At 34.0% G+C, this 22,054-nt stretch overlaps 1 protein-coding gene and 1 non-coding gene across 9 annotated transcripts in view; both read left to right on the top strand.

The window, feature by feature from the left end:
* The window catches only part of RALGAPA1 (Ral GTPase activating protein catalytic subunit alpha 1), a 297,306-nt gene that overhangs the window by 123,943 nt on the left and 151,309 nt on the right, over window positions 1-22,054 (top strand). For 4 of the 8 annotated variants that reach the window (XM_021674918.2, XM_012469016.3, XM_012468992.3 and 1 more), the window contains exon 17: window positions 12,416-12,556. The exons of the other annotated variants lie outside the window; for them this stretch is intronic. In XM_021674918.2, the coding sequence (XP_021530593.2) occupies window positions 12,416-12,556 (141 nt within the window). The remainder of the gene's footprint in view (window positions 1-12,415; window positions 12,557-22,054) is intronic. 8 annotated transcript variants of the gene reach the window in all.
* Window positions 18,995-19,204, top strand: LOC135270502 (small nucleolar RNA U3). The gene has a single exon (XR_010338667.1). It is a non-coding gene; the product is annotated as a small nucleolar RNA U3 (small nucleolar RNA).

Genomic DNA, 22,054 nt, shown 5'->3' with positions numbered 1-22,054 from the left:
TGAGAGAAGAAAATTCACCAACCTAGAGTTTTAGATCCAGCTTATTTGTCCTTCAGAAGTGAAGGAGAGAATAGGTGCATTGGCTCAAGCCTGTATTCTTAGCACTTTGAGAAACTGAGGTGGTGGGAGGATTGCTTGAGGCCAGGAGTTTGAAGCCAGCCTAAGCAACATAGTCAGACCCTGCCTCTAAAATTTATTAAAATGTTCTGGGTGCAGTGGGGCGTGCCTGTAGTCATAACTTCTCAGGAGAATGAGGTGAGAGGAATGGTTGAGCCCAGGAGTTTGAAGCTGCAGTGAGCTATGATTGCACCACTGCACTCTAGCCGGGGTGACAGAGCAAGACCCAGTCTAAGAAAAATAATAAATATAACAAATTTAAAAATGAAGGAGAAATAAAGATGGAGAGAATTTTTTGCCAGTATACTTGCTTTGTAAGAAATTATTTAGAAAGAATGAAAGTAATAGAGGTCAGAAACTACATGTGTTAGAGAATTAATGAATAAAAGTAAAATATTTACTTACCACCAACACGACACTGGAAAAGAAAAAGGAAGTAAAATAAAATGTTTTCTTTTTTCTTTCTTTCTTCCTTTCTTTCTTTTTTTTTTTAAGATGCACTTTGTTACCCAGGCTGGAGTGCAGTGGCATGATCTGGGCTCATTGCAACCTCTGCCTCCTAGGTTCAAGTGATTCTCCTGCCTCAGCCTCCCGAGTAGCTGGAATTACCAACATGCACCACCATGCCTGGCTAATTTTTGTAATTTTATTAGAGACAGGGTTTCACCATGTTGGTCAGGCTGGTCTCAACTCCTGACCTCAAGTGATCCACCCTCCTCTGCCTCCCAAAATGCTGGGATTATGGGTGTGAGCCACTGTGCCTCTCCATCTTTTAATTTTTTCTGTGTTTGAAAATTTTCTTAATAAAAAATTGGGAAGAAAGAGGCTTTTAAAAAAGTCATTAGATGACTCGTATTACCAGCAACAAAGTGAACTTGATATTCTGGAGCTATTAGATAAAAAATTTGTAGAGATGGGATCTCACTATATTGTCCAGGCTGGAATCAAACTCCTGGGCTCAAGTGTTCCTCTTGCCTTGGCTTCCCAAAGTGCTGGGATTACAGGCGTGAGCCACCACACCTGGCCTATCTTTTTTATTCTTAACTAATCTAACAGCTAATGATTTGTTCAACAAATTGAAAACATAATATTAGGTGATTATAGCTTGTGGATGGTGAAATGATTGGCAGCAGTATTTTGAGGGGTGAGAGAGAGGAATTGGGAGTACTTTTAAGAAAGTGGTACAGCATTATTTTAAAAAGAGGATTTGGGTGGCGTGTAGTGGTTCATACCTGTAATCACAGCACTTTGGGAGACCAAGGTGGGTAGATTGCTTGCAGTTTAAGACCACCCTAGGCAACATGGTGAAACTGTCTCTACAAAAAATAGAAAAATTAGCCAGGCGTGGTGGCTCACACCTGTAGTCCCAGCTACTCAGGAAGCTGAGGAAGGAGGATCGCTTGAGCCTAGGAGGTCAATGCTGCAGTGGGCTGAGATTATGCCACTGCACTCCCCACTGGGTGACAGAATGAGACCTTGTCTCAAAAAGAAGACTTGGATTAGTTGTAAATGTATATCGCAGACTCAGGGGCAACTACTAAAAAGGTTTTTTTAAAATGTAGTATAATTCGTATGCTAAGAGGGGAGAAAAATAGAATGATAGTCAAAACCAGAGGAGGCAGTAAACAGTGGAATACAAAAAAAGAAGGACACTGAATAGAAAATATGTTAACTATAAGAAATCCCCTTAAAATATAAAGATACATAGATAAGAGAGATTTAAGAAAAAGGGATGACAAAAGGTATACTATGCTAACATTAATCAAAAGAAAGTAAAAGTAGTTGTACAGTTATGTGTCATTTAACAAATGGGGATATATTCTGAGGTGCATCAGTAGGCAATTTCTTCATTGTGCGAACATCATAGAGTGTATTACACAAACTTAGGTGACACAACCTACTACATACCTAGGCTATATGGTGTAGCCTATTGCTTCTAGGCTGCAAACCTGTACAACATATAACTACTGAATATTGTAGGCAATTATAATACAATGGTAAATATTTGTGTATCTAAGCATATCTAAACATAGAAATGGTATGGTAAAAATAAAGTATTACAATCTCTATAGTAAAAATAGAGTATTATATATATATGTAATCTACAGTAAAAGTAGAGTATTATAATCCATAAAGACTACCATCATACATGCAGTCTGTTGGTGACCAAAACATCATTATGCAGTGCATGACTATGTTAATTTCAGACAAAGCTGACTTTAGAGCAAGGAGAATTATCAAGGATAAAGAGTGGTATTACATAAAGATAAAGATGATTAATTCTGGCCAGGTGAGGTGGCTTATGCCTGTAATCCCAGCACTTTGGGAGGCCAGGTCGGGCAGATCACCTGAGGTCAGGCACTTGTGACCAGCCTGGCCAACAGGTGAAACCCTGTCTCTACTAAAAATATAAAAAATTAACCAGGCTTGTTGGCATGTGCCTGTAGTCCCAGCTAATCGGGAGGCTGAGTCAGGAGAATTGCTTGAGCCCGGGAGGCTGAGATTGCAGTGAGCTGAGATCATGCCACTGCACTCCAGCCTTGGCAACAGAGCAAGAAGACTCCATTAAAAAAAAAAAAAGATGATTAATTCTCCAAGAAGACATAATAATCCTTAATGTGTATTCACTAACAGCAGAGTATCAAAATACACGAGGCAAAAACTGATAAACCTGCCCAGAGAAATAGAAAACTCCACTACTGTCTGTGGGTGGATATTTAATGCCTTTCTATCAGTAATTGACAGATTCAGCATGCAGAAAATCAGTGAGAACATAAACGAAGTGAATAGCACTATCAGTCAACTGGATCTAATTGTGACATCTGTAAATTGCTTAATCCAACAGCAACAGATTACACTTATTTTTCTCAAACTCATGCAAAACATTGACCAGGACCACATTCTGGGTCATAAAACATGCCTTAACAAACTAAAAAGAATAGAAATCATGCAAACTATACCCTCTGACTGCAATGGATTTAGCTATTAATAACAGAAAAAGTTGGAAAACTCTAAAATACTTGGAGATCAAACAACACACTTCTAAATAACGCACAGCTCAAAGATGTTTCAAGAGAAATTGTAGAATATTTTGTATTAATACCGAAATGAAAGAAGAACCATTACCAGTGATCCTTTTATTATTATTATTTGTTTTATTTTAAATTTTTGTGTGTACATAGTAGGTATATATATTTTGGGGGTACACGAGATATTTTGATACAGGGATGCAATGCACATTAGTCACATCAGTGTGTAAATGGGATATTCATTACCCCAAACATTTATTTGTGTTTCAAACAATCCAATTCTTTTATTTATAAATTTGCAATTAAGTTATTTTTTGCTATAGTCATCCTGTTGTATTAACAAATACTGGGTCTTATTTATTCTTTATATTTTTTTTTTGTACCCATTAACCATCCGCACTTACCCCTTCTGGCCCTATACTTCCAAGCCTCTAGTAACTATCCTTCTACTCTGTCTCCACGAGTTCAGTTGTTTTAATTTTTAGCTCCCACAAATAAGTGACAGGATACGATATTTGTCTTTCTGTGCTTGACTTATTTCACCTACCATAATGACTTCCAATTCCATTCATGTTGTTGCATATGTCAGGATCTCATTCTTTTTTGTGGTTGAATAATATTTCATTGTGTATATATACACCACATATCCTTTATCCATTCATCTGTTGATGGACACTTAGGTTGCTTTCATGTCTTGACTATTGTGAATAGTGTTGCAGTAAACATGGGAGTGCAGATACCTCTTTGATAAACTGATTCCTTTTCTTTTGGGTATATACCCAGGAATGGTATTGCTGGATTGGTAGCTCTATTTTTAGTTTTTGAAGAACCTCCAAACTGTTCTCCATAGCGGTTATACTAACTTACATTCTTACCAACAGTATATGAGGGTTCCCTTTTCTTCATATGCTGGCCAGCATTTGTTATTGCCTGTCCTTTGGATAAAAGCCATTTTAACTGGGGTGAGATATCTCATTGTAGTTTTGATTTGCATTTCTCTGATTATCAGTGATGTAGAACACCTTTTCGTATACCTGTTTGTCATTTGTATGCCTTCTTTTGAGAAATGTCTGTCAGACCTTTTGATCATTTTTAATTGGATTATTAATTTTTCTCTGTAGATTCATTTGAGCTCCTTATGTATTCTCCTTATTAATCCCTTGTCAGATGGATACTTTGCAAATATTTTTTCCTGTTCTATGGACTGTCTCTTCACTTTGCTGTGTGGAAGCTTTTTAACTTGATACCATCTCATTTGTCCATTTTTGCTTTGGTTGCCTGTGAGTATTATTTAAGAACCACTTTAATGTCCTGGAGAGCTTCCCCATAGTTTTCTTTCAATAATGTCATAGTTTGAGATCTTAGATTTAAGTCTTTAATCCATTTTGATTTGATTTCTGTATATGGAGAAAGATAGGGGTCTAGTTTCATTCTTCTGCATGTGGATATCCAGTTATCCCAGCACCATTTATTGAAGAGACTGTCCTTTCCTTAATGTATGTTCTTGGCACTTTTGTTGAAAATGAGTTCACTGTAGATACATGGATTTATTTCTGGGTTCTCTATTCTGTTCCATTGGTCTATGTGTCTGTTTTTATGATCCTTTTATTTACTGATAACAGAATTTAATTTGGTAAAATAAAATAAATAGACCAATTACATGAAAGGTACAATCTACCAAAACTCATACAAGAAGAACTAGATAATCTAAACAGCCTGATATGTATTAATGAAATTGAATCAACATGGGAGTGCAGATATCTACCTACCTACCTTCCAAATTAGAAAGCACCAGGCCCAGATGGGTTCATTGTGAATTCTACTGAATATTTAAGGAAGAAATAATTCTCCACAATTTCTCTCAAAAAATAGAAGCAGAAGGAATACTTCCTAATTCTTTCAAGGAGTACTGCATTACCCTAATGCAATTCATCTCATCAACAGGCTAAAGAAGAAAAACCATATGATCACATAAATTGATGTAGAAAAAGCATTTGGGAAAATCCAGCACCATTTAGGATAAAAATTCTCAGCAAAGTAAGAATCGGGGAAAATTCCTAAAGTTGAGAAAGTCTATTAAAAAATAAAAACACATTAAGTCTATTAAAAAATAAAAACACAGGACAACCTACCTCTAGCATCAAACTTAATGGTGAGAAACTAGACTTTTTTCTGCTAAGATCCACAACAAGACAAAGGTACCTCACTATTCCTGTAAGACAGGAAAAGGAAATAAAAGGTATACAGATTGGGAAGAAATAAATATAACTATCTTTGTAGTTGACATGATTATTTATGTGAAAAATTTCAAAGTAACAACCTCCTGAAACTAATAAGTAATTATAGTAAGGTTATAGGATACCAGATTAATATAGAAAAGTCAATTGCTTCCTACATACCAGCAATGAACAACTGGAATTTGAAACTAAAAGCACAGTATCATTTACACTAGCACCAAAAATCTCCAGAACAATTAGGTATAAATTTAACAAAATATTTACAAGATCTATATGAGGAAAACTATGAAACTTTGATGAAAGAAATCAAAGAAGATTAAATTGAGAGATACAGTTCATGTACATGGTTAGAAAAACTCACTATTGGCAAGATGTTATTTCTTCCCTACTTAATCTGTAGATTCAATACAATCTCAGTTGACTGTGTTCTTAACAAGTTATTTTGTGGATACTGACAGGCAGAATCTAAAATTTATATAGAAAGGCACAGAGCATGGGCAACATGGCAAAACTCGTCTCTACAAAAAATACAAAAACTAGTTGGACTAGGTGTCATGTGGCTGTAGTCCTAGCTACTTGGGAGCCTGAGATGGGAGGATTGCTTGAGTTCGGGAAGTCAAGGCTTCAGTGAGCCACGATTGTGCCCCTGCACTCTAGCCTGGGTGATACAGCAAGATCTTGTATCAGAAAAAAAAGGTAGGGGGAAAGGCAAAAGACCCAGAAGAGTCAACACAATATTGAAGGAAAAGAATGAATTCAAAGAAGGGACAGAACCTGACTTCAGAATTAACTGTAAAGCTATAGTAATCAAGAAAGTATGGTATGGGTGAGAGAATAGACAAATAGATGGAATAAAATATAGATTCCAGAAACAGACCCATACAACTAGAGTCCACTGATCTTTGTCAAAGGAGCAAAGGCAATTCAGTGGCGAAAGGGTGGTCTTTTCAACAAACGGTGCTGTAACAATTGGACATCCACATGCCAAAAAAAAAAAATAAATCTAGACAGACTTTACATCTTTCACTAAAACAGATCATAGACCTAAATGTAATGTACAAAAGTATAAAAGAAGACAACATAGGAGACAACCTAGAAGACAACATAGGAGAAAATCTAGGATACCTTGGGTGTGGCAATGCATTTTATGATACAACACTAACAATAAAATTCATAAAAGAAAAAAATTGCTAAGTTGGGCTTTATTAAATTTAAAACTTCTACTTTGTGAGAGACATTGTTAAGGGAATGAAACGACAAATCACAGACTGGGAGAAAATCTGCAAAATACATACCTGATAAAGGACTGGTTCTAAAAATATACAAAGAACTCTTAATATTCAACAGAAAGAGAACAACCTGAAAAATGGGCAAAAGATGTGAACAAACACCTCACCAAAGAAGATACAGAGATGGCAAATAAGCATATGAAAAGATGCTCAACATATGTCACTAGAGTATTGCAAATTAAGACAAAATACCACTACACACCTGAAAGTGGCTAAAATCCAAAACACTGACAACACCAAATGCTGACAGTGTAGCAACAGAAACTCTCATTGGTGGTGGAAATACAAAATGTTATTATCACACTGGGAGACAGGTAGTATCTTTCAAACCCAAACGTACTCTTACTGCAGGATCCCACCATAGCACTCTTTGTATTTACCTATATAAGTTGAAAACATGTTCACACAAACATCTGCACATAAATATTTATAGCAGCTTTATTTGTAATTGTCCAAGATATTCTTCAATAGGTGAATGGACAAACTGTTGTACATCCATACAATGGAATATTATTCTGTAATAAGAAGAAATGAGCTTTCAGAAACTCTGAATGAGTGTTTGCTGAGTAAAAGAAGCTAATCTGAAAAGGCTACCCACTGTATGATTTCAACTATATGATGTGTGGAAAAGGCAAACTTTTGTCAACAGTAAAAAGATTACTGGTTCCAGAGACTAGGAATAGGGGAGGGGGGTTAGGAGAAGGGATGAATAGGTGGAAGCAAGCACAGAGAATAAAGATATAAAACTATTCTGTATGATACTGTAATGGTATATTTGTGATATTATACTTTCTCAAACCCATAGAAGGTACTACATAAACAGTGATCCCTAATGTAAACATACTGTGTCAATATGAGCTTGTTAATTGTAGCAAATGTACCATGGTAATATAAGATGTTAGTAATTGGGGAAACTGGTAAGGAAGAGGAAAGGGATGTATGAAAACTCTTTGTACTTGCCACTCACTTTTTTTCTGTAAACCTAAAACTGTTTTGAAAAATGTGTATTCTTTTTTTTAAAAAAATGTATTTTTTGGAATAGAAAATAATTTAGGCATTTGAAATAACCACAGTTTTATCTGTAAAAAATATAATTCATTTTTTAGTTTGTGTCATTCTCCATTTATTTATTTTATGACTTGCATAGGGAGAAACAAATTGTATTTCTAACTTTGATTTACGTTTCTCTTTTATGAAGTATTCCCTTTAATAAAAAACCTGATTCCTCTCTTGTTAAAATTGTATTTTTTCCTATGACTTTGAATTACCTGATAGAGTTATAGAATATGTAACTTTTTTAACTTAAACAGCTTTGTTTATACTGGTGATCTAAACTGATGTAAGCACCTTATGTCCTTAACAATTCATGAAGACACTAGTATAGTCTGTGTTGAAATTTGCAAAGTTGTAGTTTTGTCATATGAGATTCAAAGACTTATTTTACTGGTTCCTTTCTAGAATTTTCAGATAGAAGTTCTTTTTTTTTTTTTTTTTGAGATGGAGTTTTGCTCTTGCTGCCCAGGCTGGAGTGCAATGGCGCGATCTCGGCTCACCGCAACCTCCACCTCCTGGGTTCAGGCAATTCTCCTGCCTCAGCCTTTTGAGTAGCTGGGATTACAGGCATGTGCCACCATGCCCAGCTAATTTTTTGTATTTTTAGTAGAGATGGGATTTCACCATGTTGACCAAGATGGTCTCGGACGGGTGGATCACGAGGTCAAGAGATCAGATAGAAATTCTAAGAATTGTTTTGTTTTTTCTTTAGAAATTCTAAGAGAATTTATAGAATTTATTCATCATTTTTTACTTAATAAAGATAAAGGCAACCTACCTGCATTTAAAAAATGCTAAACATTGTATAATTCTTTTATCTCAGAATACTCAAGATGGCTTTATTAAAAGAAATTTTGTTGTTAATAAAGTCTAAAATTTTAAAAATGTGGAGAGTATATCTATGGTTTTGCTTATGCCAACAAGTATTAAGAGAGATTCCAATGAATTTAAGAATTATTTTTGAATATATTCATAAGCAATGTAACTTGCTTGCATTTATGATTTAGGACCTGGTGTTCAACTTTTGGAGCATATATATCACTGTTTCTTTGTTTTCAGATTTTGCTTTTCATTTATGTGTATTATGATAATAGGCCTACATTTGGGGACTTTAACAGATATTTCTACCAGTGGATAGGAATGTAAACATAATGTGAAGTTTAATAAATAGGGAGGAAAATGTATACTATTTTGGAAATGAGAAAATGCTGGAGTTGCCTTCCTCATGTTTATTTTTTTGTATTTGTATGCCGTTAGGGATCCATCACATTTGCTGTCCGTGAATATCTTATGCTGTATGGAAATTCTGGAGTACAAGTTACAGTTTTTTATATAGTTTGTATGGTCCAAGGTGAATTTATGTGGAATGCTTTTTTTTTTTTTTTTGAGAGGGGAAAAGATAAGCCTTCAAAAATTGTCATGCTCATAATTTGAAAATCTGTTTTTACTTCTTGATGTTACATTTTTCATACCGCCCATTAAGCATATTATAGATTTATGATCACTGATGTATGTGTCTTAGGAATGTATGTGATAATAGGAATGTCAGTAACTGTTTAGGTTAGTAAATCCCAAAAGATCTCAGTAGCTAATTCATTGTAAATAATTTTCTATAGTGAGGCCCTTGGCAGACTTCTAGGTATGCGTAAAGACCTAGAGTTTAGTTAAAACAACAACAACAAAAGGAGGTGACGATTTTTGCTCTGTTTTTTAGGGTTTTTAAATTTGTTTTTGAGGCAGAGTCTTGCTCTGTTGCCCAGGCTAGAATACAGTGGCACAAACACAGCTTTTCGTAGCCTTGACCTCCTGGGCTCAGGTGATCCTCCTGCCTCAAGCCTTCAGAGTAGCTGGGACTGCAAGGACGCACCACCACACCCCGCTAATGTTTTAGTGTTTTAGTTTTTGTTTTTTGTAAAGATGAGGTCTACCTCTGTTGCCCACGCTGATCTTGAACTCTTGGGCTCAAGCCATCCTCCTGCCTTGGCCTCCCAAAGTGGTAGAATTATAGGTGTGAGCTACCACACCATCGAAGGGCTACATTTTTAAAGAATTCATTCAGAATCACAACACAAATTTATTCCATTGTAGACATGGAAAAAGTTCCAAGGGAAATGCCCAAGCTCTTCCTTCAAGTTTGTGTTGGGAAAGAAATAATAAAAGGAGTTGTTACTTCCCAGAAATTATCCCCTAGGGGAAAAAAGAAAAACTTATCTGTGAAATCAAAAACTCAACTTAGATTTTTAAAAAATATCTTTAAAAATTAAATCTTATTACAACTATAGATGATATTTTACCTTCTGTGTAACAACAGATTTGCATATGTGTTTGTGTCTTGACTCTGACTTTAAGATTTGCATATATGTTTGTGTCTTGACTCTGACCAATTTTAATGAGTGATTCTGTTGGAGTCAACACAACTTTTGTTTCAAATTAGATTATAAAATTGTTGGTTATTTTCTCAAGAAGGACAAGAAGCTAGCAAGAAAACTGGAATAGGGTGAGATTCTGACATTTTGTGTATGGGTTTTAAAAATACACTTGATCTTCAGTACACAGTATAGTAAGTCATACACTAAAGACAAATTGTTGCCATTATCTTAGCATGTTCCATGCTTCTGTATTTTTTACATACAGATTATTCTTAAAGAATCCTTAATTTTGCCGGCATTCATATATTTTTAAATTTGTGATTATCTTTTTCCAATTATAAACTATGAAATGCATTTAGTTTTTGGTTTATGTTCGTTTTTACTTTTCCTCCATATCTTCACAGTCTGAAACTTATTTTTCAAATGGTTAAGCTGAACTCCTACTGAAATATAGATATTCAGTAAAAAAAAATTATTGTATTTATATGTGCCAGGGACTAGGGATTCAAAGATCAGGGGATATGGTTCTTGCATTTGAAAAGTTGGGGAGGCTGACCTAAAAACATACAGTCCACTAAAAATAGATAGTAAGCTTTGCAAAAGCAGGAATTCTTGTTTGTTTTTGTTTATTGCTGTGTTGCCAGTAAATAATTGTTTGGGAGAGTTAGAAAAGCCTCTCAGGGACTGGGCATGGTGGCTTATTCATGTAATCCCAGTAGTTTGGGAGACCAACGTGAGAGGGTTACTGGAACACAGGAGTTCAACACCAGCCTGGACAATATATCAAGACCTCGTTTCTACTAAAAATTAAAAAAAAAAAGAAAAAAAACAAGCATGGTGACACATGCCTGTGGTCCCAGCTACTCTGGAGGCTAAGGTGGGAGAATTGGCTTATGCCCAGGAGTTCAAGGTTGCAGTGAGCTATGATCATGCCACTGCACTCCAGGCTGGAAAACAGAGTAAGACCCTGTCTCAAAAAAAGAAACAAAAAAGCTTCTCAGATAAGATGATACTTCAAGTATGAAGGAATATTATGTTAGGAAGAAAAAGAGACCAAGGACATTAGCTACATACAAAGACATGATATGATGATGAAAGAGAGTGAAAATTTTAAGGAACATTATAAAATTATGAGTGACGGCAGCATGGGAGGACAGTAAAAGAAAATAAAGCCTCACTGAGTGGTAGATTATAGCCAAGTCATAAAGGCCTTGTGTGAGTTTGTAATAAGCTAAGGAATTTAGACTTCAGGGAACCAAGTCTGTCTAGTAATCAGGGAAACTCAGGAATTTGAATTGATGTTAATATTCAAACTATTTTTTTTGCCAACATTCCTGTTACACTGGATATTATGCAGTATTGTTTCTTTCAAGTCCTTGATTCATGTGTAACAATACATATAACTTAATCAGGAATCCTTAAAATAAATGTTTTTTTAAAAATCTCTGGGAAGCATAAACTTGATTATTTATTTCTAAGTGAACGATAATTTATCTTTAATTTTTGTGAACTAGGGACTGTCCTAAGAAATTATCAAATGCAACTACAAATGCAATTTTTAAAAAGTAATCCGGTTTAAAGCTTTCTTTAAAAACAGTATTTTAAGTTTTTATGTTTATGATTTGAATAAGCACAAAATTATCTATTTTTATCAAGAACCCAATTCTTCATGCTCTGCAAATTCTATTTTCTATAAATGTTTCTATGTAAAAATTTTAATTATACTCATATTTTATTATAAAAGATACTGATTTGATTGGCATTCTCCTATCAGACACATCCTTTTGATTATGAATTACCTAAAAATTTCTAAGAAAGACTTGTGAGTGATTCAGAAAACTTTATTTGGTAAAGAGTATGATAGTAGGAATGATTTGTTCTTATAATTCAGCCTCATTAAGAAAAATGGCTCAGGATTGCCTACAGAAATGCCCAAATGTTGTTCCAAAAGTTTCTTTGAACTATTAATATTGAGTTATTTTCAATGTTTCCATTCAATGAATGTCTCAACCCTTGGTTTCAAGAACATAAGGTTAATTAAAGTGTCTGCTGTTTTTTAATGCTATTCCATTGTAACTGCTAATAATAATGAGCATTTTCCTGCTTTATATCAAAAAATTATATTCAAAATGTCGTGTGTGTTCTCTGATTTCTTTTCTTACAGCTTGCCAGTATTTGCCGTGCTGAAATGTTTTAATTTATAATTTCCTTCCTTTGTATCTTTTAGTTTTCTCTGTTGCTGCTTTTTCTGTGACACGAGCCTTTCATTATAGTCACTCTTCTTTTTTCCTTCCCCACTTCTTTCTTTTCCTTTTTTAAAGCCATGAGAAGCCGATCCATTGGTGAATGTGCTCTGCCATCGGCCTATATACGCAGTGCTAAAAGTGCTCCTGTTCTGATCCATACTTCCAAACCCTTCTTGCCTGATATTGTTCTCACTCCCCTTTCTGATGAGCTTTCAGGTAGTGCCACCTCTGCTAATTTCTGCACCCCCTTTTTCACTTTTTAATCCTCTGCTTTCAAATTTTGCTTAATCAAATAAACTCTTTAAAGTTAATTTCTTTGGGGGAGGTGTGGGAAACTGGGAAAGTGATTGAGAAATCAACATTTTGAGTTATTTGAACTCTAATGCTATCCTTGCAGTTCATTCTGGAAGTGCTAAGTTTAGTGCTGTGCCAATGTCCAGTAATTTTGGTTGTAAATGGCCAATTATTATTTTTTTTGCTCATGTTTGATTTTTTTCTTCCTCTCAGGTGGTTAAAAGAAGTAGTAGTGTATATTTATATCATAGATGCCTTATAAAAGATGACTTTGGAAGATAATCAGAGCATTGACTTTTAATTTCCCATTGTTCTGACTAACAGTGTGGTAAATCTTGAATAATTTTTTCTGCATCATCTATAGTAATGAAACTGAGTAAGGGCAATCAATATTTGGGAAAAGTGTATAATCTAAAAGTTGCTTTGGAATCTTTGTATTTATATTACATGTAATCATACATAGAATTCTAAGGACTCACTCATTTTTAAACCATTCTGTGAAGCCCTAACTTCCAAGGAGCTTCAAAAACTGCTTAGCTTTCCAGTTCTGCAGTACTGGGATAGTCTGCTGTTTTATTAAGCTTTAATTAACATGTAATAAAATGCATAGATCCACAGACTCAATTGAATGAGTTTTGAGAATTGTACACATCCCTATTAGCCATCATCACAAAGTACAGAATGTTTCCACTACCTCAAAAAGTTTCCCAATGACCTTTTCGAATGAGTCACCACGCACTCCTCCCCTCCACACAACGATGACTTTTTGCTGATCATCACCATAGATCAGTTTTATTTTAAAAAAGTTTTTTTGACATAAATAAAATCATACAGTGTGCAGATTGTGCTATCTCAAAGAAACCTACTTGTTTTGTTACCTTTGGAACCATAATATAATTAATTAAAAGTGGTTTATAATGAAATTGGAGTTGATTTTTCAGTTTAATTGATGACAATAATAGAAAATTTGGCATCAATCCAAACCTGAATATCTAGTAAGTATTGGTGAATGAATGGATGTATTTTACACCAGTAAAATTAGGCAACCTGAATATTTTAAGCTACCAGTGCAAAAAATTGTAAGATTTAAAAATATATAGATGGAATAATATAAATTTTAATAGATGGTAAAAAAATGGCACACAGTTTTGTTACATGTAATGCTTAGCTACAAATAAAGAATTCAGATTTTTTTTCTCTTTAGTGCTCCATTTAAGCACTGTACCTCCTTATGTAAGTAGCACAGATTTTGGTTGCTTACATCAAATTATAATCTAGTTACTTAAGTTGGCAAACGATATTTCTGTTCTTAAAATTGAATTCGATACCGCTAAAAGAAATTCTGAATTTGTTGTAAACTTCTCTTGGATACATTTTTTGCTCCTAGATTTTATAAAAGACATACTTAGAGCATTTAATGCAAACCATTTTTGACATGTTTAGAAAAATTAAAATGAGTTTTGGCCACTTCCATTATTATTTTATTCTATTCATTTATGTTAAGTACGGAATTTGAATTCTCTTGGCCACTAATACTTAAAAGTTTGATTGGATTAGGCATTCCACTACTGTCTTAAAAAAACTATAAGAAAGATTTATGTTTTCCCCAAATCTGAAGGAATTTATTAAATTTCTTATCTACAACTTAATATTTTGTCAAATGATCATGTTAAGTGCTAAAACATTTTTTGAAAAGCTAAAACAAAGATAAGGTTGTTCCTTTCAAAATATTCTAGAGTGGTGCCATAGCCAGGATGAGAAGTTTTTATTTCACAATTCTTGCTTTGCTACAAATACAAAATTCAGAAAGTTTGCTTTTTTTAATAATTTTATGATTTAAACATTTATGAACACTGTTTGAAAGGAATTTTCTAAATGGCAATTTTATTTGTTGTATTCCTTTTCCCCATATGAGGCAATATACCTTCTATGATAAATTTAAAGATTTAGATGGTGTTGAGACATCAGTGACTAAAACGAAACAAACTTTATGTCTGAATATCAAAATAAAAATATTCATTTTAGAAAACATGGATTATATGGAAAAGCACATGAAAAAATTTATATAATCCTCCAAAACTAATGATCATTTATTGGCATCTTCAAATGCTTTTGCTACCAGTTTTTTATGCTTGTATACATTTAAAATATAGAAGCATAATTACAGTTATTTTGAATTTAAAATCATTTTTTTTTCTCTTAGAATTTGAAAGAGGAAAGGAACCTATCACTTTAAAATAGCAGCAAAATCCCACCTTTCCTAAGAACTGACTTGTGAATGAAGTCAGGATTTTCCAAGCTGATATGTAAATTTAGAATACTTTCCTGGAGATGCAAATAGGTGTATAGAGGAAAAGATTATAGATTCATAGTGCAAATCAACATATTAAAGGCCCTTAGAAAACCTGTAGAAAAACCAAAACTGTTTATAATCAAGTATGTCTCAAACTTATTTAAGCATAGAACACCTTTCCAAGTGCACATACTGATGTCCTGTGGCATTAAGGTTCCAAAGAGAACAAATATGAAAAATGAACATAATTAATTTTATACCAGCTTACATTATAGAAATCTAAATTACTGGATTGGTTTTTTTGCCTCTGCGATTCTTGGAGGCAAATTAAAGGCTTGGATTTTGCTTCTTCAGATGTTAGGTGCAGAGCGAAGGAGAGAAAAAGAGGTAAGAGAAAATGTAGGATTTGTAAGAATAGAGATTTGTAAAAATAGTGCTAAATTAAAAACCAAAAATCAACAGAATCTTGGATCTTCAACCAATCATTCTTTAATTGCGGGTGTTTCTTCCAAGGTTTGAGTAAATTTTACTGCAAAGTAGTTTAATGTACAGGGAATTAATAAGAAAGTGAACTATATGAAGGGGAAAAAGTAAATGGTTTTTCTTGCTTTCGTATCTCTCCCTCATGTGAACAAGCTTAAACTCAAAGTATTTCCTGAGTGTATCTCTGAAATCAGGAGTTGAGGTTTCTTCAACTACATCACCAAAAAAACCTCAAACTACTCATAGACAGTCTACTTCTAGCTTATGGTAGAATTTGTTAGAAAAACATTTATCTGATACTTTTGGATAATTTGGGGTATAAAAGGAAAGTCCTTTTAAATCATTTTTTTAAAAAATATACTAAAATTTATGAGAAAGGACCATCAATTTTCTAAGTACCCTATTTATTCTCAGCCCTTTTTCTCCTCCAGTGTTCTTGTTCTGTCCATTCTACCTACATTGTTGTAAGTATGATGTTATATGATAGAGCTTTTATATACATTTTTTTTAATTTGCTCTGTTGCCTAGGCTGGAGTGCAATGGCACAAACATGACTCACTGCAGCCTTGTCTTCCCTGCCTCAGCCTCCCATGTAGCTGGGATCATAGGCATGTACCACCACACCTGGCTAATTTTTAAATTTTTTTGTAGAGTCAGGGTTGTTGCCCAGGGAAATTCTGAACATAAAGTTGCCCAGGCTGGTCTCAAACTCATTGGCTAAAGTGAACCTCCCCACCTTGTCCTCCATTAATGCTGGGATTACAGTAGTGAGCCACCACACCCAGCCCATGAAGAGTTTTTCTTAAGCTCTGGGGACCAGTTTGAGGTCATTGGCATTATGTCAATGACACTATTTCTCAACAACAGACTCATCTATAACAGTTTGGAAAATATGTATCAAGTTTGATACAATATGTTGGCTTGCACAAACGTCTAATTTATTCTAGTGTCTGGGCAAGCACACTCCTCGGCCTCCTTCTCATTGGCCTTCATAATTATTTGGTAATTACTGCACCAGATTGTACATATTTGGTAGCCCAGTCTGACAGTCATTGTTTTCCTAATAAATGGGTAAGAGAGAAGCCAGAAATCTGAATCATCATTCTTAAGCAAATTACTTTTACTGCCAAGAGTAAAACACTTTAGTGAAAGAAGGGATATAAACGTATATAAACATGGTAGGCAGCTTTGTGTATACTTCCACAAATGTTTTTTATTTATTATTTTCTAATCAAGTACTGTGAGTTTCTCATCCTGAAATTAAGCTTACAGACCCAGTTTCTTCCAACTAGTTCCCAAAACTGATTTGTCATTTTTGTTGCTATTAGACTCTAGTCTTAGGCTGTAGTATGTAGACTGCTACTGTTTGGGGACTGATCTTTTTTTATTAACAATGCTTTATTATTTGAATTGAGCTCTTTATACTTCTGTTTTCTGAGTATAAAGGAAAAAGAAAACAGTATGTCTCACAGGCCTATCCTATTCCTAAATTCTGCCCGATAAGGAGAATTTTCCATCTCATGAAGAAGTAGGCCCTTCTTTGTACAATCAAGAATTTTTTCTATCATCAGTGTACAATAGGATATTAATATTTTACAGATTTTCCACTTGTAATCTGCTGATTGTAGCATAATTCCAATTAGATTTTTTTTTTAAGAGATAGGGCCTCACTCTGTTGCCCAGGCTTGATTGCTGTGGTGCCATCCTAGCTTACTGCAGCCTGGAACTCCTGGGCTCCAGAGATCCTCCCACCTCAGCCTCCTGGCAAATTAAATCTTTTTTTTTCCTGGAATAATTTACATTAATTTTTTTGAGATAGTTTTATTCTGTCACCCAGGCTGGAGTGCAGTCGTGCAATCTAGGCTCACTGCAGCCTCTGCCTCCTGGGTTCAAGCAATTCTTGTGCCTCAGCCTCCCAAGTAGCGGAGACAACGGAAGCCCGTCACCACACCCGTCCAATTTTTTTTTTATTTTTGGTAGAGATGGGGTTTCACCATGTTGGCCAGGCTTGTCTTGAGCTCCTGACCTCAGGTGTTCTGCCTATCTCGGCCTCCCAAAGTGCTGGGATTACAAGTATGAGCCACTGCCCCCGGCCTACATTAACTTTTTAAAAAGATCATCTCAAGAAAAATGTGAGGCTAACTTAAACATAAAATTATATAGCATACTCATAAGCAAAACACTTTTTTTTTTTTACCCTTCCCCACCTGGTCACCCCAAGTTAATAACTTTTAGATTCTTTTTTGTTTGTGTTTTGAGACGAAGTCTTGCTCTTGTTGCCCAGACTGGAGTACAGTGGCACTATCTCAGCTTACTGCAACCTCTGCCTCCCGGGTTCAAGAGATTTTCCTGCCTCAGCCTCCCGAGCAGCTGGGACTACAGGCATGTGCCACCACGCCCAACTAATTTTTGTATTTTTAGTAGAAATGGGGTTTTACCATGTTGGCCAGGATGGTCTTGATCTCTTGACCTCATGATCCACCCACCATGGCCTCCCAGTAGTGCCTTAGGCACCATAACTGGCCCATGCTTTTCTTAACATAAAAAATATATGGTAGTTTATGTTCGGAATTTAAAAGTCAGGAAAACAATTAGAATAAAAGAGAAAATAGTCTAGTGGGCTAAACTTTAGTGGTTTAACATGAAAAATATTGAGCTTGATTTGTTGCTTTTAAGTCTTTTCATATGATTACAATAATGTAAATACTTCTTTGAATTACTTACAAATTGAACATGTAATCTTAAAAAGACCTAGAATTTTAATAGCTTCTGTTAGTATTTGAAACATAGATGCTCTATAGTTCTTACTTACTTTGAAGTACATTGTCATTGTTGCCCAAGTAAACAAAAACTTAAGTAATTAGCAGAAAAAAACTGAGTTTCAAAATGGCATCAGTTTCTGTGTAAAGTAGTTTAAATGACATTACAAATTCAGGAACCATAAAAATGTTACTGATAGCTAACACTCGTGCTTGACCAAGAAAGTAACTTAACTTTAGTAAAGGGGATTTTGGCACTTGATTCTATGAATCATTTCAGAAATTATTAAAATTTTCTAATGATATGTTAGTATTCTAACTGAAGAGGGTTTTTTTGTAACTAACTTTTTTTTACCAATTAGCAGCTCCTTTTTTTTTTTTAAGGCATGCTTTTGTTCTAATATTTATTAAGCCCATACTATGTGACAGGTCCTCTTTCAAGCAATAGAAATAATTGTGATGAACAAAACAAAAATCCTCAAGAAACTTAAATCTAGTGGAAAGGAGTGCTTTTTTCTTAACATTTTATAAGCTGATAGTATACTTCAATGTATAACTTTCCTTTCAAACTAACAAAGGAGACTTTTGAACAAAATATTTCCAGGAAAATAATCGGTTTTTAAATCTAGAAATAATTGACACACTTTAATGGTAAACAGTATTAAGAAGACCCAGAGATAATACTTGACATTTCTGTAACTTTATAGGTTATACAGGAAGCATTTTCTCAGTGTTCAAAAGCAGTTTTTGTAAATCTCTTGAAAACGTTTTTATTGTTTCACTCATTAAATGGTTTCTAATGCTTTAGAGTAACATTTAATTTAAAAGACTATTATTTTGAAGGATAATTTCTAAGGTGTGTTACTGTAGGCGTTTCTCTGAACATGTGGGCACTGGAAACCCGGAAGAGATGGTGCAGTGTTCTCTGCTTAGTGTGAAACGGGCCTTTGTTGTTGCTTTGTTGCAACTGCCATTTGCCTTGGGTGATCATTCTTCTCTTCCTCCTGGAGACTAAGAGGACACAGTCTGAGTGGTTTCCCTTAAGAAAAAGAAAAGAAAAAGAAAAAAAATACAAAATTTTATTTAAAAGCTTTCATTTTTCAAGTTAAAATATAAGCAGCATAATTAAATTGTTTTGAGGGATATTTTTATTTAAACCTGATGCCACCATTATTTTTAGCAATTCAATACAAAGTTTTTTCATGGTTTCCGTCTGTATAATTTACTAACATTTGTTTTAGTTAGGTTTTGATTTCTAACATTCTTGTCTTTATAGAGATAAATCACTAAGCTGCTCTGTGGTTTTTTAAAATTCTTTTTTGTTTATATTGAGATGTTATTAATGGCTAGCTTTATGATTTCTCAGTAACACAATTTTTACCAAGTTTTATTTAAAAATTAATAAATTATTTTATGAGTACAAAACATATATAACATATTATTCAAGAGATTAAGAGTAAAGACTAATTTCTGCCTTACTTTACACCACAGCTCCTCACTTTGTAGCTGTGTAAATTTGGGTAAGTCATTTAAACAGTTTTTTCATCTATAAAATAGGCGTAGCACCTACTTCATGGGGTTGTGAGGATTGAATAAACGACATGTCAGATGCTTACAACACCTGACATATGGAAAATACTATATATGGTTTAGTTATTATTTAGTCTTAATTTTCCTGTAAAGTTCAGCTGTAATATATTTGCTCAGCTAATTAAGGCTTGTTAGAGTCAATTATGCTTAATTCAAGTGCCATTTGTGTTGGCATAATACAACCCTCTTGATCTGAATTTAGCAGATAGTTTCCTTTAAGTATTATTTTCTTCTTTTATTTTTTTTAAGTATTGTTATGTACCATGAAAGAACTATATTTAAAGCTTAAGACTTTGAAAATACCATTTAAATTTAAATTCTTCAATACTACGGTATTGGTAGAAAAAAATCTGGTTACTTTTTTTTTTTTTAAGCTCTTTCCCTCTTAAGCTTGCATAAAAGTTTTAGATAGTCATGTATGGTAACAAAGTTTTAGAAAAAAAAATAGGCTGAAATAATGGCTAAGTTTTCTAATATACAGGGTGTGAGGGCTGAGTTTGGGAAGGAATTCCTAAACACAGAACATCATAACTATCTTTCCTGGCTTCTTTAGAATGGAAAAATTGTTAAATATCAATAAAAGAAATTAAAAACTAAAACTAATATTGTACTTCTTCTGACGGTTTTGTATTTGCTAGTGTCATAACATTAGATTTTAATGTTTTGAAATCTTGATTTTGACCTTTGGTAAAATAAAATCCCAGCTATAAAATTTGTAAGAATTGTTACAGAACAGTTATACAGTCTTTATCCTTGGCTGAGTTCTTTAGAATATTGTATGGAAAGAAATTTAGACTGCGTGTTGAAAATAATCTCTGTCATTGAGGCAGAAGTTCTTATGATCTCTTATGGCAGATGTAAAAAAACAAATATTTATGTTTGTCAAGATACACAGACAGGAGTTAGTTATCTGCTGTATTAACAAACCCTTAATGAATATAAATGCATCAGTGTGAAGTTTTTAAAGAGATATTTGACTTTTCATTTAGAAAAATTTCTAAGTGGAGTGCGAGGAAGAAAAACTATGTCATTTTTTTAAAGTTACACATTCCTCTCAGTTTCATGACGAAAAGTTAATTGTTTCAGCTTCAGGAGATACTGTATATTTGACCTATGATGGGAGCCTCCTAGTATATCATCAGGAATATACTGTAATCTTGGCATAATACAAACCTCTGTTGATCTCAATTTAGTATAAAGTAGGTCCATTTGGACCTCATACGAAGAGGATGATATGAATGAAATTGCAGAAGGTCTAGCCTTTTTTCAGCCATAGTATGGTTCCCAAAAGTACTCTGAATGACTATCTCCATTTTATAAATGAAGAAACTGGTCTCAAAGTCTAGAGTAAGAATCAGCAAATTATTTTCTAATCTTGGACAAGTCACTGCTTTGCTTGTGGATCTAAATTTTCTTATTTTGATTATTCACTTATAGTTCTGTTACATTTAACTTTTGTGCAAGAAGCCTAATAAGTAGCAACAGCTTACTTTTTAAAAGACTCTGTCCTTTCTTCATTATATTTTGCTGACTTCTGAAAACAATTTTTTTTTTGGTTATTTCTAGGTAACTTACAGACTATGATGGATTCATAGACATTGTATTTTGCTTCCAAAATTCCTGTTGAGAATTTGTATATATCTGAACAGTTAAATGGTTGTTTCATCCTGTGATTTTCAATTTCATAAATATTTTTGAGGATTTACCATAAACTTAACACTGAAGGCAGTGAAAATAATGCAGTGATATGTAACACTAAGCCTGTTTCTCAAACTTTTTTTATTGTAAATTTGATAAAGTAACTTAACCTCTCTGGGCTTCAATTTTCTCATCTGTGAGAGAGTTAGATAATCTCTGAATGTCCATCTATAATTCTTGAAAAGATATGTAAGAAGCCAGAGATAATAGTTTTTAGAGCTTGATGGCTGTTTAATGGAAAAGGCCAATAACAGGCAGGTAAAGTTTCTTCCCAGCAGATTTAAGTAGTGTTTTTGCCAAAAACAAAAGAATACAATAGATTAAAAAAAAAACATACTGACTTTATTTGATGTCAGTGAATAAGATTTTAATACTATAATAAAGTAAAACACCTTGGGAGAACAGATAGTTTCCTGACAAAGAGAACTTTAGGAAGAGGGTGGAGAGTTTCATTTCTCATATCTAATCAGACAGAGAAGCAAAATTTGAAGAAAAGATGCCTCTTGTCTTTTTGGGAAGGAAGCTAGAGAATTTACTAGACCCTGTAGGAGTGTACAGTGGGATACTTGGATGGGCTTTCTGTGTTGAGGTCTGTTT

This window comes from Aotus nancymaae, unplaced genomic scaffold (assembly GCF_030222135.1).
Source record: "Aotus nancymaae isolate 86718 unplaced genomic scaffold, 86718_ANA_hifiasm-v0.15.2.pri h1tg000062l, whole genome shotgun sequence".
Classification (NCBI taxonomy): Eukaryota; Metazoa; Chordata; class Mammalia; order Primates; family Aotidae; genus Aotus; species Aotus nancymaae.
Note: the sequence above shows the minus strand (reverse complement) of the source record. Positions and strands in the feature narration are given on the sequence as shown.